This window comes from Arvicanthis niloticus, chromosome 2 (assembly GCF_011762505.2).
Source record: "Arvicanthis niloticus isolate mArvNil1 chromosome 2, mArvNil1.pat.X, whole genome shotgun sequence".
NCBI classification, from domain to species: Eukaryota; Metazoa; Chordata; class Mammalia; order Rodentia; family Muridae; genus Arvicanthis; species Arvicanthis niloticus.
Genome location: NC_047659.1, coordinates 107,504,416 through 107,522,775, shown reverse-complemented (window position 1 = coordinate 107,522,775; position 18,360 = coordinate 107,504,416). Strand labels below are relative to the sequence as shown.

The window sequence follows — 18,360 nt, the reverse complement described above, 5'->3', positions numbered from 1 at the left end:
ATTGAACTCAGGTCAGTGTTAGGCAGAATGCATCTTTAAACCCACAGAGCCATAGAGCTAGCCTGTTTTGAAACTTCTGATGAGGCCTGTGCCTCACTATCTGTCCCTGATCTCTACAGAAGGAGAGAAATAGTGTTTCTACGATAAGGAGCTCACAGAAGTGTTGAAACCATTGGAAACTGAGGCCTTATCTGGTCAAACTCTCATTTGAAGAGGAGACTGAATCTCCCAGGAAGATCAAATATCATAGAATCAATTCTTGAAATTCATGAGGTAGGAACACAGTTGGAAACCAGAGGATAACTGGTGACCCTTCAGTAACTTAACTACTAATAGTCTACCAAGTTTTGTTTGTTTTTTAAGATTTTGACTTTGGGTGTGTGTGTGTGCGTGTGTGTGTGTGTGTGTGTGTGTGTTTGACATGTATGGGTTATGACCATGCCTAAAAGAGGGCTTGAAGCCCCTAGAGCCAGCGTTCCTGGCAGTTGCTGGCTGTCTGAATGGGTGCTAGGAACTGAACAAGCCACCTCTTTAGTTCTGCATTAGCTAACTACTAATTGGAAAGCCTTACGAATGGAAAAACAGTGTCGTGACACATTTTCTGTTAGGTGTAGATGGTTAAAGAAATAATAACGAACAATAAAAGATAAATTTTTATTCAGGTGTGCAATCTAGTAGACAGACAAACTGCTCAGGTGGCATTAGCCACACTCATCCAGTGTTTTAGGCAGACCCTCATAAATGACCTCATTCTAAAGCCGACAGAGGCTTACAGAATGACTTAAAGAGCTGTAGTACATTTTGGTAGTAAACAGTAAAATAATTCTATTTTTCTTAAATATTTCAATATTTCTAGGCTATGAGACTCACCTAACAGTTTTGTTTTCCCTCAAATTTTCCTAAAATTTCATGTATTAGCAGACCTGCATACCCCAAATCTATGTTGTTTGAAGTTAACTCCACACCCAGACCAACTATCTGTTTTACTGGCTAGCTGAAATAAAAGCAGGAAGACTGGAATTCCTCTTCACTTGTCAAGGCTCAGGACAATGAAAAGAGTGGAAGATAAAAGTGAGGATTAATACAGATATGGAGATCAGCCTCCTGTGAACTTCACACCTGTTACAGGTGCCGCCATTCTTCTCATCTCTCAGATCAGAATCCCTGCTCACTTGGAATAGTCTGACTTCCTCTTCTTCTCTTTTTATTATGGGGAACAATTTTCCTCAAACTGAAGGGGATTCAAATTTTTGGTTTAAATAATAATAATAGAGCCTGGGATGAGGACATAGAGAATGTGAGGTGCCTACCAAGCATGTAAAGGCCCTAGATTAATCCCTAATGCCACACACACACACACACACACACACACAACCGGATCAACAATACATCACACACACACACACACACACACACACACACACACACACACAACTGGATCAACAATACATTAGCACATGAAACATGGCTGTGTCAGTCTCTGAAGGGCATGGGTGGGCACACACACATTGTCTCCAGGCACATTCCTGCTTAAGTGAGTACTTAATAATCACTCTTTTTTTTTTTTTTTAAAACACTAAGAAAAATTAAAGCTCAGAACAGCTGACATTTCTTCTAGCTGTTATTACAAGAAACACTGTTTAAAGATAAAAATGTTTGTTGTACCTCTTTCTTCTGTTCAGAAAACCAATTGGAATCTTTGTTTGAATCTTGTGGCACTACATGAAGATCCACCAGGACTGCAAAGTTCCCACACTGAAAGAGAAGACGTGAATATTTATCAGTGGTAGAATGTGTCTATGCAGGTATGCCCAACAGACAACTACAGAGGATGTCACAAACTGCACACACAAGAAAAGGACAATAAAATCACCCTTGGGACAGAATCTCAGCATGGCTTCTAGTGTTGCCAAGTTCATAATTATAGTGGATATGTTAAGAAGAAATGTAGGCTTAATTAGGCTAGAAATGACAAAATAACTATTTCTAGACCATACCTTGAAAGGGGATGGCCAGACATCTCCATGGTAGCTGGAAGTCTGCCAAACATTGAGAAAAGTTCAACACAACAGTACTAGGTAGACTTCAGAAAAGAACAATTCTGTGAAGAGCCTTTCTCTTCAGTAGGAAAGAATCTATGTAAGTTATTGCCTTTTGTAAAATATAAGAATTAGCTGCAACAAAGACCATGAACAGCAATACTCAGGAAAAAAAAAAAAAGAAAAAAAAAAAAAAGAAAGAAAGAACCAGAGAGAAAAGGGGGTAGAAGTAAGTTGGTTGACAGTTACCAAAACTAAGGAAAGTTTCCTTTAAATATGCTATAAATTTTCAAAGCCTTTTTTCTTACTTTAAGAAAAAAGATAAAACTATTGTATGCCTGTGTAGTACAACAGCGTAGCCAACTAGGTCTTCAACATATGGCTATCATGACTTAAAGCTGACATTTTAATTTTATTTCAAGTACATTTGATAGCCCCATGTGGCTAACTTGTCTCTGTGACCAGACTGTAGACAAGACTCAGAGGGCCACGTGCCTACTGCAGAAGCACAAGTACCACACCACTCAGTACCTCAAGTCTCAGTGCTGATTTGAGAAGCGTACTGACGAGTCAATCAAACTGACATGGCAAGCTCCAGGTTCGATAAAAGAATGGAGTAAGACATCTGATGCTGAACCTCTGGTTTCATAGAGGAACTCATGCAGAGATGCATGCAGGGGTCCATGCAGGGAAGCTCACAGGAACGCATGCAGGGGCATGTGCACACACACACAGAGGCTGTAGCTTTGAAATTTTTCACACGTCAGGGGTCATTTCTGACATTTCCAAGATAATAGTAAGCAACACTTTGTAAAGAAAAGAACAGGCAACCAAGACCCTAGGTTGAGGATGTCAAAGAGACCTGACAATTCAGCCGATAGACCTGTAGGAAAAGTCACGTTTATCCATCTCTAACTAAGGAAGCCTTTACTTTCCTTTGTAAACTTTTGTAAAAACCTGGGGAAAGCAGATTGTTGATTAAACTGGACATCAACAATGGAAGAAATTTCTGCTCATCAGCAGGAACATTAGTGAAATATGTGTGCCACAGACTGGATAAATATATTTATAAATACACATGTCTGACATGCAGGACTAACATCCAAATATGTAAACAATTTCCACAGAGTGATAGAATTTTTTAATGTAAGCTGAAATATGTACCACAAAGATGCAAAATGGGTGGCTGCACTTGAAAAAGTATTGAACTTGACTGTTGACAAGGAAACCCAGTTCCTAATTCACAGCCACAGAATGGATCAGAAGGACTTAAAAGTACAAAGACTGACACCATACCAGATGGCAGGAACGGAATGGAGCAGCCCAGATGCACACACTGTTGGGAATGCAGCTGGGTTTAACCACTTTGGCGAATGGTTTGCCAGCTTTCTATAGCTAGCCATGTACATACTGACAAGGCCAGGGAGGCCATTAGGCCAATGAGGTCATTGTACAAGTTTATCTGAGCTGTTCCTACTAGCCCAAACTGAAGACAGACTCAAGACCATCAACAGAAGAATAAACTAGTATTCTAGTCACACAGTGGAATGGCATTCATCAAATGTTGATACAGCCAACAGACTCATCTCAAAACCAGAATGAGCTAAAGAGGCCAGTCTGAGGAACTCCTACCATATGGCTCCGTGACAGAAGTTCACAACAGCAAGAGCCATGTATGCTGAACAAGTGCAGGGCAGTGCCTGAGTGGCATAAGAAAAAGCCAAATGACAGGAAGATGCAAGGTCCTAAAAAGGGGCCTTTGTTGTACATATAAAAGCGGTTCTTCTCACCATGTATGAACTACTGATAACTATGTAAAACTATGTGTATATTATATAGCTTCTTATAAGGCCAGTGTATTGTGGCTGCCTGGCTGCAATTTAGTTCGATGTATTAGAAACTTTATTATTATTGTTATTATTATTATTATTATTATTATTATTATTATTATTATTGTTTTTTTTTGAGAAAGGGTTTTTATATGTATTGGCTGTTCTAGAACTAACTCTGTAGACCAGACTGACCTCAAGCTTAAAGATATCCCCCTGTCTCTTCCTCCCAAGAGCTGGGATTAAAGGTATGTGACACTATTGCCCAACCAGAATTGTTTTTTAATTAAGAAAATCCAAGAGAATATTAGAAAGCCATAAAAAAATCAGTGTGTCAGATACTAAGATTGAGAATTATTTTGTGAAACGTAAGTCTGTGTATGAATTATGAAAGGCTGACGCTTTTGTGGGTTATAGCAAAACAGTGTTTGAAAACCACATTCAAGTATATGGCTATGCTTAGAATTTGTTCTCAATTGTCGATTATAGATTTAACCTTTAAGGAGGCTGCTGCCACCAGGTGGAGGTCATATGCCACAACTACAAGATCTTAGCTGGAAGATATTAACATTTTGTGGGTCATGAATCTTTCTTTAGCCAACTGAGAATCTTATAAAATATGCCCAAAATGCATTTTAAGTACATAAAATGCATTTTGTATGGGATAAAAAAAGAAAACTGACTCCACTGGAGTATATTTATCAAAATCTTACAAAACCACCCACGTTTGTGATGTAGCAATAATGCACACATATTTTGCAGGCACTGACTCATACCTGATGGGCCCAGTGACAACGGCTAACTGAAGAAAGGGAAGAGCACCTGTGATACTTTCAGATACCTGTTTTCTTGTACTATGCTTTGCATGCATGGTGTTCTTCAATAGGGTGTTAAGTGGCTTCTGTTCTATACTGTATTGGAACCAAGAAACCTGAGAACTGTAACCAGAGGCCTCTGTCTTCCTCAAGTCATCCATCAATATTGTTTGTATTGGAATTACAGACTCATTTTCCCAAGAAGAAGACATGGGGCAAGCAGATTTCTGGGTTGAATATGAGTGATGACCGAGGTAAGAATGGAGTTGAATAGAAAGCCAGAGCAGAGAGCCTAGAAGCCAGAGAGGCCTAGAAGGCACGTTAGTTAGGATATGGGTCCGGGTATCTACATAGATGTCCTTTAATAGTACCCTTAACATTAAATTAATACTATTATTTAAAATCATTCTGCAACAACCATAACACACAAAGAGCTGTGACTTCTAATGCCCCCAAGCACTGCTGACACCACTGTATTTTAAACCCTACAGTCATAATAAAAGGAGGCCTACCTCTATGAGAACTTGGTCAAAATCCAGCTCTAACTTTCCCATCTAAGTCCAGTGAGACACAAGGTTCAATCTCGAGTTTTCTCACACCCTGGTCTATGCTTGATTATAGATTAATCAGTTTTTTCTTTCTTTGAATAAGCAAGGTGTTAAATTCTTACACTGGCAATGTAGGAGAGAACTTTCCTAGATTTCTGGAAAATTCTATGCTTGGCAGGCAGTAGTTCTCTCTGGGCAAGCAGCAGGCCCTGCTTCTCTCTAGCAGAAGCTTGGATAATCTGCACTAATCAGGACCACTGTGCCTCCTAAAGTTCTCTGCTCTCAAGGCTCTGCTTCTCTCTCCCATGAGTAAACAGAGGTGAACAGACTAGGCCTCTGAGCACAAGGAGGCACAGACTCCCTCCTGCTTAGCCTTAATTAGGAGCTTGTTTCTACTCTCAGAAGAAAAACTCTCCAGCTCTCTTCAGATTAGGAAACATGGGAAGCATCACTTCTCCCACAGGCCAGAGTGGGTCATCCAAGAAGGGATTCCAAGGGCTTTGAGAAACAGCTTCACATTGTTAGGGAGGAATGTTAGTGTACAGGGGATTCCGCTGGCCTGCCCTCAGGGACCTACCAATTACTTAAGTCATGAACTGCTACCACTGCCAGGTGAACATCAGGTGTGTGCTGCACACAAAAGGACCCACCCACCACTCAGCAGCTCTCTCTTTTTTAGTCTGTTCCCAGCATCCTCTCTATCTGTTCTCTGCAGATGTGCCGCCCCCTCCCTGACCCCTGCTCTTATGGTCCCAATGTCTGTCTATCAACATGTTCACCTGTCTGCCTTCATCTTCTTTTCCAGGCTCTCACTCCTCTTCCTTCCCCAGTAAACCCTGTTTATACCAGATCTGTTGCATGGTGTAATTTCTCAGGGTACATCTTGGCTGGGGCACACAAAGATGATATGCCTCGCCACATTATATTTTATAACATTAGTGCTGTAACTCAGAGGAATGTTAGCCTACAGGTGACTCCCATGGCCTGCCCCCTAGGGACCTAGCAATTGCTTACCTCATCACCTGCTGCCACCAGGTGCACCAGGTGTGTGACGCCAGCAAAAGAACCCACCCACAACCCCAGCTCTCTGTGTCCTCTGTGTCCCCTCTTTGTCCTTCTCTGCTCCCTCTCTCTGCCATCATGGATCTGCTATCCTTCTGCTATCTACATGTCCACTTGTCTGCCTCCATCCCTTTCCCAGGCCCTCACTCCTCTCCCCTCCCCAGTAAACCTCTTTACATCAGATCTGTAGTATAGCTTAATTTCTCAGGCCCATCACGGATACCCCTTTGCTTCATTATGTTTCATAACACAGCCCATGCACTCGGTTGTATACATACACAGGCCAAGGTATCCTTTTCCTTTCACCCCTACATCTAGAGGTGGTTACCTAAAACCCTGGGAGATACCCCAACAATTACCTTTCCCTAACCTTCTGGAATAGGTCACTTCATCTTTTAAGTTGTGTTTTTTTAATGTGCTCTTAGACACCTATCCACTCTTGTTCCACTGCTTCTCCCATCCCCACTTGGACTATCAGAACCTTTCCTAGTGGTGTCCCACATGAACCTGTAATGTCACCAACAGAGCCAGCACTTTACTCTAGCCAACCAGGTGTCACCGCTCTGTCTCCTGCTGCTCTGGTAGGGTCACCATCTGCCAAGCCTATCAGGTACACAGCAATCTCTGAGAAGTTTTTCTGAAGCAGTTATCTTCCTCCTCTGGATTACACACATTCTTAAAGTGTGTATAGACTTCTGCATTAAACTACTGGACTGTGGAGGAGACTTCCCTGCTAGAATGTGAGGTCCAGCAGAAATGGGTCCAGACTAGGGTCGACTCTAATCCCCTGTGATTGGCACTCTAGCAGCCCATGAAAATGCTTCATATTTTAGTGCCAGAAAGAAAGAACATATGAATGAAAAACTATCCTAAGTTTTAGGCACATCAGCAAGGCAAGGACTCAAAAGCCTTTTCTAGAAACAAGACCATGGCTATTCAGCCCAGTATGTTGATGAATTAATTCCTTCCTCTCTCCTTATTCTGTAGTGATAACAGCTGTCATCATCAGTGGCAATTTTTTTTTTTCAAAATTTAAAATCCAAGGATCCTGGGACTACCTGACCATAAAGTCAGTGGCAGACACACATGTTGGTTATTTCACCTTTCAGAGGTTTAACTTTATGTTGTGCTCTCTCTGAGTCTTCAGAGAGACCTTGTGTTCTGACTTTACAAAATATAACATAAAAGTGAAAATGTTCCGTGTATCACTGTGAAAATCAATACAGAGCACAGACATAGAAGGGTTTCCACATTGTCTGAGTCCCTCACCAACAGCGGGGCACAGCAACAGGGTACTGCAGCATGTACCATAATCTCATGGCACTCACCTACCACAGTGTTCATACAAAGATGAGAGGGAGCAGAGAAAAGGCCCTGCCTGGGAGGTGTTGACTCAGTGAATCCCATGAAACAGCAAGCCATGTAGAAAAACCAACCACAGCATTCAGAGAATGTGGCCCCAAGAGTTCTATATGCTCAAGTCTTATAATGCAGACCCACAGGTCAATGTCAGCACAGGATGTGATCAGGGCAGGAAGCTTCAGGTTACAGAGGAACCCTGAAAGGCAGAGGGAGCAAGGGGACAGGCAAGCTGGAAAGCTCTCCAGGGCAGAGGAGTGGATCATGGCAGGCAGTGGAAACCAGAGGCAGGCAGATGTATTCAAACCCATCTGCACAAAGAGAAGGCCATCCTGAGGGAAAGGGATCCCTTAGGCATCGGTTTTCCTGTATGTGAAATATGAGGACTCCTTCAAAGAGACTTCCATATCCTACTTCCATGGCTGTCTAGATACTTCTTTCTACCTGTATATATAATGCTCATCCTTCTGTAAATAAATGTCACTACAAAGACACATAAAATATGGCAGCTTGTCCTGTCTATCATTCCACTGTGGCCCATACAAGAGGATTCCAAAAAGCTACACAATGTAAAACACCCACTACATGGCTAGAAATCACCAGATAAACTACAGGAAATAGAACTAGAGCTGGCCAAGGGGAAAAAATCTCTGCAAATGCTCTTCCCTATGGCTTTCAGGACATCCTCGGGCAGGACGAGCCATAGGCAGCAAACACGTGACTATAGCCACATCTGTCTCACTCAGGGGCCTGCCAGCATGAAGTCCTGCCTTCTGCCTTCCAGGTTCCTTTGGAGTTGTCAATTCCCAGTATTGAGTATGACACATAGGTAGCAAAGAAGGGTGTTTGCTAAATGAGTAAAAGCATCACTAGGGAAAATGGTTCACCTGCCTTGTTGCTTTAGGAGAGACCACCTCCCCCTCTTCTCTTACAGACTTTACACAGAATAAGAGTACAGAATCAAGCTCACAGTTTACAAGTAAGGCTACCTCATATACTCACAGAAATAGGCAATACACACTTAGCAGAAACCAATGGGCTATTTTCTCACCTTCAAATGAGTCAGTAGAACAAGATCGAAAGACAAATCTAGGCTTCATGAACCAAATCCATCAGTGGAAAGTTACTGGGTAATGTCAGTTGATGATTTACTCTTTGAGTTCAAGTTTTTCTAGTTAAAACGGACAGAGAGAAACAGGAGTGGCCTATACGAAGCCAAAAGGGGTTGGAACAGGAGAGCTGCTTTTTCCTGTTTGTCCATTGTAGGATTCTAACTACAGGTCAGGGTGAGGGACTTTCTAGTCATTCCAAAATTTACTGTGGATTCCTCATTAAGACTTATCTTTATTTTAGAGATAAACAGAAAATAATAAAGAAATGGAAAAGAAAGCCAAGGGGAAGACAGAACGAGTGGGTTTGATGGAGGCTTCTCTAAGGAGAACTGAGTAAGAGGCTGCTTGGTGTCCTTTAGCAAACTTTCTGGTCTACTTAGAAAAGAAAAAGGCTTTTGTCTTTTGGTTAGGATAATGACAGGGCAGCTCAGAGACAAGGCTTGGGAAGAGATGCATCCGTGATGTTGGAAATAAAGCAAGAAACTAAGGTTGGCGAAGGGACGCTTTAATACACACCACTGGGACCTCAGTACAAAACTAGAAACTCTATCCATTGCTGTAGACAGAGTGAAGTTAGGAACAGGATTCCAGCTGCTCCCTCATTGTTTTAGGTGCTTTCCCTAGCAATTTTCAAATGTAATCTGCAGCCCTTTCTCCTCAGTTGCCTGACCTATGGTAGGTTCAAAGTACATGTAGCAATGAGGGACGGACACAATGGCCTAGGTGTAGGGCAGATGATGTCAGCAACGCTTCCTTCTTTGCTCCTCTCCAAAGGTGGTATCTGCTTCAAATTCTAGGACATTCTAATTAGACTAGAAATTATCAATTAAAAACCTTTTGTACATATATAGTGCCAAGTATTTATCTATCTCTACTAAGAGCTAATAAATGCTTAGAATTCTTTTGTAGCTTTACTCTGGCAACACAATGCTTCTGGAAAGAACAGGCAGATGGCTCATAATGCTGGATGGCAAAGTAAAAACTATAAATGCTGCACTTACATATTACTGCTACAGAGAACATGAAAAAAAGTCATTTACCATAAAGTATTATGGACTCCTGAGTGTCCAAAGGAGCAGAGCAGAGCAGAGCAGAGCAGAGCAGAGCAGAGCAGAGCAGAGCAGAGCAGAGCAGGCACCATCCATACTTAGCAACAAAAAGGCTGGTCTAAAACATAATCAGGATCAATGATGGCTTATGTACACAGAAATGGTGTTTGGAAAACAGTTCCTGTAAATTTTTATCACAAAATCTATCTCTGTCTCTCTCCCTACACCCTCTTTCAAACGATGTGTATGTCAGTATGTTTACATGTATATGTATGTTGTTTGTGTGTTTCTCTGTATATGAGTGTGGGAGGGTATGTGTATGTATGTGTTTATGTGGTGTGTGTATATGTGTGAGTGTATGTGTGTGTATGTATGTATGTATGTATGTATGTATGTATGTATTAGAAAACATTCTTTTATGTTCCTGATGAGACATTAAAAATCAGGTTAACTTGAGCTGAAAGAACTTATAAAATACTATTATGAGTCAAAGAAAAACCCTCTAAGTATTCCCCTTGTGACAGATACCTAGACTGAGAGGTAGTTTTAACTGGAAGGTAGTCTTAAAGGGAGATTTGTGAACAATAAGAACGAAGGTGAAAGGGTGACGGTATAACTTTCCTACCTCCGTGGGTGGGACCAAGTAATTTTTAACCAGGAATTTGGGGATTTTCAATGATTTACGGGAATCTCGTTTCTTGGGCTAAATACAAAATAATTTAAAGAATACTCCCATAACAATGTTCTTTTCTTCTACTTTAAATTAACAAAGAATTGTGTCTTACACTTAACCCAATCAAGTTGTCATTTAAATTTTTTTCTAGGGTAGAAACTCTGTACAAATACTACTTATACCTCCCTCCCTCAAGCTCCAACTGTGTGTGTGTGAGTGAGTGAGTGAGTGTGAGTGTGTGTGTGTGTGTGTACATGTACGTGTGTGTCAGGTTTGACAGGCTAAAGACAAGGCTATGCATTATCTATACAGAAAACAAAAGAATCTAATTGTGTGGCTGCAAACTGAGACATAGTCTTAGAATAAAAGACTCCCCACACACTATGCATATGAGAGGTTCATACTTCTGCAGGGCTCAGGGTCACCAGAGCTGGAGAGGCCCCAAAGAGGCAAAAGGCATGTCCATCTCTGTCCTTACCATACTTTTCCTTTTGGTTAATCTTCTGGGGAGACAATCTCTGTGTGTATATAACCTAAAAGGTATTGATCATAACAGCCTCTAGTCTTGATCCCTGGTTCTCAAAGTACCAGCATTTTCTGTAGCTAGTTTGAGTTGTAAGTAGGAATCTCATATAAGTTTCCAGGATTAGTGTAAGGCTCTGTATTTTACAAGCCTATAGGTGACTCTCATGGCTGCTCTAGTTTAAGAAAGTCTGATATAGATCCCTCTGAATCCCAGAGGACTGCTCACAGCATTTTCAGTATGAGGTAGGAAGGATCTGACAAGGTCTCACCACATAATGCAATAGAAGGTGTAGCTCACGAGAATATACAGTTCCAAAACTCATTTAGATACCACAATTTTGTTATGATTATGAAAAAATAGATCCTTTAGTTAGTATAAATTATTGTCTTTACAAAAAAGATTTTTCTGGAGGTCAACTGTGATATGGAGCCAAGGATGAGAACTACAGATGAAATAATGCCTTTTTAATGATCTTAAAAATTCACTTCTGGTTCACTTCGAGGTTTTTTAATACTAACATGAAACCAACCAACCATGATATCTTCCTCTTAAGTAGGATGACAGAGATGGTGACAGAAATCAAAAAGTTTGGATCATAGCTGGCAAGTAGCAAGGACTGGTAAGAAAAGACCAGAAATGGAATGAAAGAGGGTAAACTGCAAGCAGTAAGCTCTTGTAACAGTGCTTGAGTTATTTAATGAGTGTGGGTCCCCAGGCTCATAAAGTCTGGTTTAGGCACAGGGTGGGGTCATGGGTATGCACTAGAGTGCTGGGGACTGCTAGGAGCACTGCATTAAGAACTGACAGGAAGCATGGCAAGGTGTGTTTCCAAAGGGACAGAGCAAGGGCTTTCATCTCAATTCTTAGCAGATTATGAGGAGAGATAAAGAAGAAAACCCCTATTATTAAAATCAAACTTCATTTTCTTTCTTGAAGGGTTCCTAGACTACCATAAATGGTAGAAAGTGGGGTCAAAGCACACAGAAATGTCATTCAGGAGTTGCAGTTTCCTATGTCCTCCACAATATACCACTAACTAGAACAGCATCTACTACCAATGGCCAGTGGCTCTCATTGACAAGTGCAACGGTCCAGCCTTTGGTTGTTCTGTTACTTTACCTCATAGTGTCACCTAACAAAATAGTTCACTCGCCCTGTCCTCCCCTAATGCATAGAACACCTGTAGCCTGCTTTTTTGTCTTTTTTTCACCACTAGCTGCTCTTTCTCAGTGTTCTTTCCTAGCTTGTTCCCATCACTGTGGCCTTCTAAGTAGGGAGACATAACAGCCCATTTCATCTTAGCATCACATACACTCACATCTCAAGTTCAGATATTGGGTAGTTCACAAGCTGATGGATGACATCTATTTTTTTCTTTTTTTAATCCTTGGCTTGGATGATCCATGTTCCTCATTTTCGCTGAGATATTGAACAAACGATTTAACAGACTTAAAACGATACTATCTATATTTTATTCTGGAATTTGCTACCACCTGGTTTAGTTAAGCTGGCTTGGCCACTCCTGCCTAATTGTCCTGGCCAGAAACTTGGGACTTAATTCCACATCAAATCTGCTAGCAAGCCCTAACATTCTACATTTTAAAGAGTCTGGCTGAGGATAAAAGCTCAATATATACTGACAAAATGAATCTAAGAACGTGCATAAGGTCTCAGGGAATTCAAACAAACAAACAACGCAGAGCAATGGAACAACTGGATGGATTTATAGTCATTTAACAGCCAAAGCCACAGGGGCCAGTCAATACATCCATACATCTTGCAGGTGATTTGAAGATTTGTTCCTAGGTTCCAGAACTGTTCTCCTTTCTTCTTTCCTTTCCTTTCCTTTGTTTTTTCCACCTTCGTCAATATGGTGAAAGATACCAATACATTGAACTTAACACGCTCATAAAATATGTGAATTATGCTAACAAATGGATAACTGAATATCCCAGGTAGCAAAAACTAGGTCTTGTGGAATGGGGAAATCTTAAAATAGTATCCATATGACTTGCAAGGATAAGACCAATGTAACTAGTTACTGTTTTTATAAAGATAGACCTTTTTTATATGCTAAGGACAATATTTGGCTCAAACAAATCTAAGAGGCTCAGCATAGTGGCATTCTGAGTCAAATCAGGTTACTAGTGGTAGTATAATTATGTGGCCATCAAGGACATTAATTTTCTATTAGACTACTTTATCATTAATAGCCAGTAAGTGGTAGGATGAACCGGGCGTTACGTATTTAGTGCTGGATTTTATGCATTTTCAAACTGAAATAATCTATCATATAGTCAAGCAAAAGAGACCACAAGGCAACAGCAATAATTAAAATTGTGTCACAAGGATTGAGTAAGAAAAGAAAAATAACTTCCAAACCAAGAAACTAGAATAAAATATAATACAAGACTTTTAAAGGTAGCCAAATATTCCTTTTTACTTCTTTCCAGTCTTAAGGATAGAGAAGTAGGCAAAGCAGAACATGTAAGGAAGACTTGTAGACCAGAAGGGATTTACAGACAGGAAGTGATCTGCCAAAGGAAGTGATCTCACTGCCCAACCAATATCAAACTCTAAAGACACCAAACCCCTAACAGTGGACGATTGAATGAATCACTGCCACTGTAGAACACAAGTTTTTATCTGTAAGAAGTAAGTAAAATCATACAGGGGAGAATCCATTGGCAGCCTTGCTACATCTATATCAGCCACTTCAAACACCCAGGACTGTGCCAGTGCTTACTGGCTTTTATGTTTCTAAAGTATGTCCCTAATGATTTGTGTTTAATGACCTCAAGAATCAGAGAATGTATCTATCTATCTTCTGAGGGAAATTTTAGCCCTGAAAGCATGTGTTCTATGTATGTAAGTTCCCAAGACTGTTAGAATCTCAATCCCCTCATCTGTTAAGTGGGGAGCAATAATGCCTACTCTTGTTAAGATGACAATCTAGAAAGTGAAGTGTTAACAAATAGTAACTACATCACTTAAATTGTATAAATATAGAGAAGTTAACAAGTGACATCATTCTCACCAGTAACTCAACCAATGAGAGTAAAAAAATTGACCAGCATAGTCCAGTAGCTTTGTATGATAATAGAGTGTTCTTTACCTATACTTGAGTCACATGTGAAGTAAGGTCAAATGAGATTGGTTAATTAGCAATTATTCATTGATTTCAAATTTTCAAAATTGGCAAGCCAATGGACAGTGTAATTACCTTCCCAAAGTGACTCCTTGCTCAAAAAGCCTGGTTACATTATTTTAGTGAGAGATTGAAGCCACAAAGAGCAAACAGCATCAGGACCCTGTAATAGGAAGTGCCCAGTGATACAAGGGGATTCCCATCCCACAGGGAATTCCAGAACCCTCCTCAACACTGTCTGTGAGGGAATGAGAGGGACTAACCTGGGAAATTTCTATGAAATTTACCATGGAAGGTGTTAGATCCAATAAAAGTTTTAAAGATATTTTCCTTGTAAACAGAAGATAAACAATAAAAAATATTTTTTTAAATATTAGAAATAGAGGATTAAGAAGATTAAGCTCGCATCATCTTTCACATGGGCCCTCCTTTATCAAACAAGAACACAGAATGCACAAATGACTCTTAAAATGACCACAGTCCCTGTCTAATCTTAGTGTTGGTGGGAATGACCTTTAAAGTTCGGGGCTGAGTTCCCTCTCTGTGTTCAACTTCTCCCAGCTAGAGAAACAATCTTGTAACTACTTTCCACAAAGGGATCAAGAGTTCAAAGGGAATTTTCAATCAATTTCTGCCTAAGGCAGGAAACTGAAATCCAAATGGGACAAGCCTGTGTTAGACAAACAAGGCCAGGACCGTTGGTCAGAAATGAAGTTTTCCTCCTCTGGCCCATTTTTAGAGAACTACAAAGAGGAATAAAGGGAGATACTTAAGTGGTCACAGGACCTGTTGAGAGCCACCTCCACTTTCCTTTTCTAACTGACTGCTGGGAATAACACCTTCTTCAAGGGATGCTCATAGAAGAAACATGCTGGGACATGAGACCCCTGATGAAATGGGCTTCAGAAGCTGTAGATCATTAATTAAGAATATTGAGAGAGAGGTTGAAAGCTTAGCTGAACTGAGTGGGAGGGACAACTCAGTATCAGCTGCCACCTACACATTAGCAATTAAACCTTATAAAGGTTCTCAGTGGAAACTTACATCTCCCAGGCATCCTCCTCTCGGTAAGTTAGGAGTCTCCTGAGGCCACTGAACTCTGAAGACTTTGGAATAATGGTTATAAAATCTGCTGTAAGATGCTTGCGATTCTCAGGGCCTGACTGACATCTCCATTGCCAAAAATAGTGTTCCTCAAGCTTCAATGTGTGTAAGACTCACAGAAGATTGCTAAGGCTTGCCCTGGACAGGGATGGGAGACTGGGAATTTGAACTTCTAACAAGATTCCAGGTAACCTTGATGTACCCGGGGGCCACACTCTTGACAATCAGTGACCTATGACAGTGGCTCCTGTCCCTGGACACACATTAGGATCATCTGCATGATCCCACAACTCCTTGCTGAGGATGTTTCATTGGCTGCTTTTGTCTTCCCTTGTCTTCCCTTGTCTTCTTCCCTTGTCCTCCCCTCCCCTCCCTTCTCCTCCCCTCCCCTCCCTTCCCTTCCCTTCTTTTTTTCCTTTCCTTTCCTTTCCTTTCCTTTCCTTTTTCCTTTTCTTTCTCCTTTCTTTTCTCCTTTCCTTTCCTTTCCCTCCATTCCTTCCTCCTTCCCTTCTGTCTCCTTCCTTCCCTTTCTTCTTTCCCTTTTTCTTTGTTTTTTAGAAACCAAATTATACTGAGCATGTTGTCCTGGCATTGCTTGGGCTTCTCTGCAGGTTCACTGAGTAGAACACCTGGAGACATGGGGAAAATGATAAATCTGTGCATCTTTCAAACTGGGTAGGCAATGAGTGATGAACTCTGACCTGAGACCTTTAGAAGTTAAGGTACAGGTTATGATTTCGACTGAGGATCCTCCATGGTCTATTCCCTGTGCAGTGCCACCCCTGTTCTTTCTAGGTCACAATCCTCTTTTTCTGTAATTTGGCTTCTATCCTTCCTTCACTGTCTCTGCCTTAACACGACTAGTAGAGAATTGGTGTCATGAAATCAAGTTCTGTAGTGCCTGTTTCTAATTTAACTGACAGAAAGACTAAATATTTTCCTTTGGTGGTGGTGGGGGGCAGCTAAATTATTTTTGGTATGTGCTCGCTAATTCTGCACTGTCCTTTAACAGGACATGTTTGCCCCATCCTCAATTCCTCCAAAGCATCAGCCTTTGTATATCATACATATCATACGCCTACTGATGAAGCCTGACAGTGCAGATTATCTCCAAGTACAATAGCTAAAGGAGGATTCTAAAACTTTAGTTAGGTTTTAAATTATGGGGGCAAATTTACACACACACAATATATAGTTTTCCTCCTACTCTCCGTGACTGGAAACATTTAGAGCTGCCACAATTGGAACCTAGTGGGCAGACTGCAAGAACACTGCTGAGCGTTTGACATGACACAGGACAGCCCCACCACTAAAAATCCTTTGGTTTATCTTGTCAATAGTGCCCACACAGAAGCTCCCACTTAGAGCAGGCTGACTTCTCAGTGCTGTAGAATTTATAAAGATCAGTGGATAGGAGGAGGAAGCAAAACGGACAAATGATCCAGAGTCAACGGAGCAAGGGCTTGGGCTGCTGCTCCTCCTCTCAATGTCTAGAACAAAGAAAAGATCCTCCAAGTCTCTGCCTTGACAGATGTTATTACTAAGGTTTACATGGGGACACCATGTAACATGTTAGGAAAACCAACTGCAGGCTGTGATTCAGCACCTCAAAAACTGATGGACTGCAACCACCCTGTAAAGCATTTTTCATACCACTATTCACTTTTAACAACAAAGAAGGGGAGGAAGAAGTACTGAACAAGGGGATATATTTTATGAAATAATACAGGAGTTATAACAGGTAATTTAAAAATAGAATATTGAGAATTTTACTTTTGTAAAACTCAGAATAATAGCAACCCTCCTGCTCTTCAAGGAAGCACTGACCACTTTTATTTTGGGTAATATGTATAGAACTCTTCATGTAGGGATAGATGAACTATTACCCAAGAATTTTTCCATGCATCATAATTAATGTCCTCAAAAGATTATGGCATCAGGTATATTTCCTCTTTGCTATTCAATTCCTAGAAAAAAATTACCAGTTATCATAACTGTTGCCATCAAATCGATCTAGCTGAAAAGATAAACATCATGTCCTTATACTCTAATAAAATGAATAAGCATGGTGTCTAGCTTTTATCTGTACTAGCCTTCAGGTTTAAGTGTCAAGTAGCTATTTAATGGGATAACTAAAACTCTATATTTTAAGAAGGATTACATTTAAAAAAGTACTTAAATGCCTCATAAAACACCATTTCTCTTATACATATTCACTATGGTTCCTCTATAGAGCAATGTCCCTTCATTCACTGGAAGCATATGTACTTCTCTACTGGGGAGGGAAAGGGAAGATGACAAACACTAATCAGAAGAGAATAAACTGCAGGGCCTGTTCTTAGAGTAGCTACTCCACAAACAACACAGAGATACCATATTCTCTCTGTCCTTCCCCAATAGAGTCAGTTACTTCAGTGTAGCCCAAGTTTTACCATGTAACATAAAGTCATCTCTGAATTATAAAGCAAGTAAGTATGTCACCAATAAATACTAAGATGTCCCTAATGAACATTGTTTATCTCAGGCCTATAATATTCTCTGCCCTGCGGCTTCAGAGATTAGAAACTAAAACTGATTAGAGCCATATTCACTGCAATTGCTACCACTACCAATGATGCAAACTCACATGTGTCAGCTAATAAAGAAGCCAGGCAGGCTTTCATAAGCAGAGAAAAAAGCAGAAGAAATATTTCATCAAAAAGAAAGTAGACAAATATGGAAAATGAGAGGGATATCCCAGGTAGTCCCCACAAGCCCACCTATAAATAAGGTTAGACTCCCACATAGTTACGTGGTTGGTGTATATATTACACTACTGAAGGCAAACACTCACTTCATTATAGGGTTTAATGCCAGACGGCAGAGCACATTTGATCAAAGTGAATACCGAGGCTCAATTTTCTTCCATGTAAAATCTCAGTGCATTTGTAGCATTAGCCCCTTACCAGAAGGGGGCAATGGTGGCCAGGCTGGCACGCCTGATAGAGCAACATTACCTACTCTGAAGGTAGCATCTACCACAGCACACAGGCCTCACTAATACCTCAGGGAGCTGCTGGTTTCTAAGGGTCATGCATGCAAGGACATAAAACTCTT

The 18,360-nt window shown here is 40.7% G+C and overlaps 1 protein-coding gene across 6 annotated transcripts in view; it reads right to left on the bottom strand.

The window, feature by feature from the left end:
* Slx4ip (SLX4 interacting protein) overlaps positions 1–18,360 on the bottom strand; it is a 151,738-nt gene that overhangs the window by 48,690 nt on the left and 84,688 nt on the right. For all 6 annotated transcript variants that reach the window (XM_076929831.1, XM_076929832.1, XM_076929828.1 and 3 more), the window contains one exon: positions 1,666–1,755. In XM_076929831.1, the coding sequence (XP_076785946.1) occupies positions 1,666–1,755 (90 nt within the window). The remainder of the gene's footprint in view (positions 1–1,665; positions 1,756–18,360) is intronic.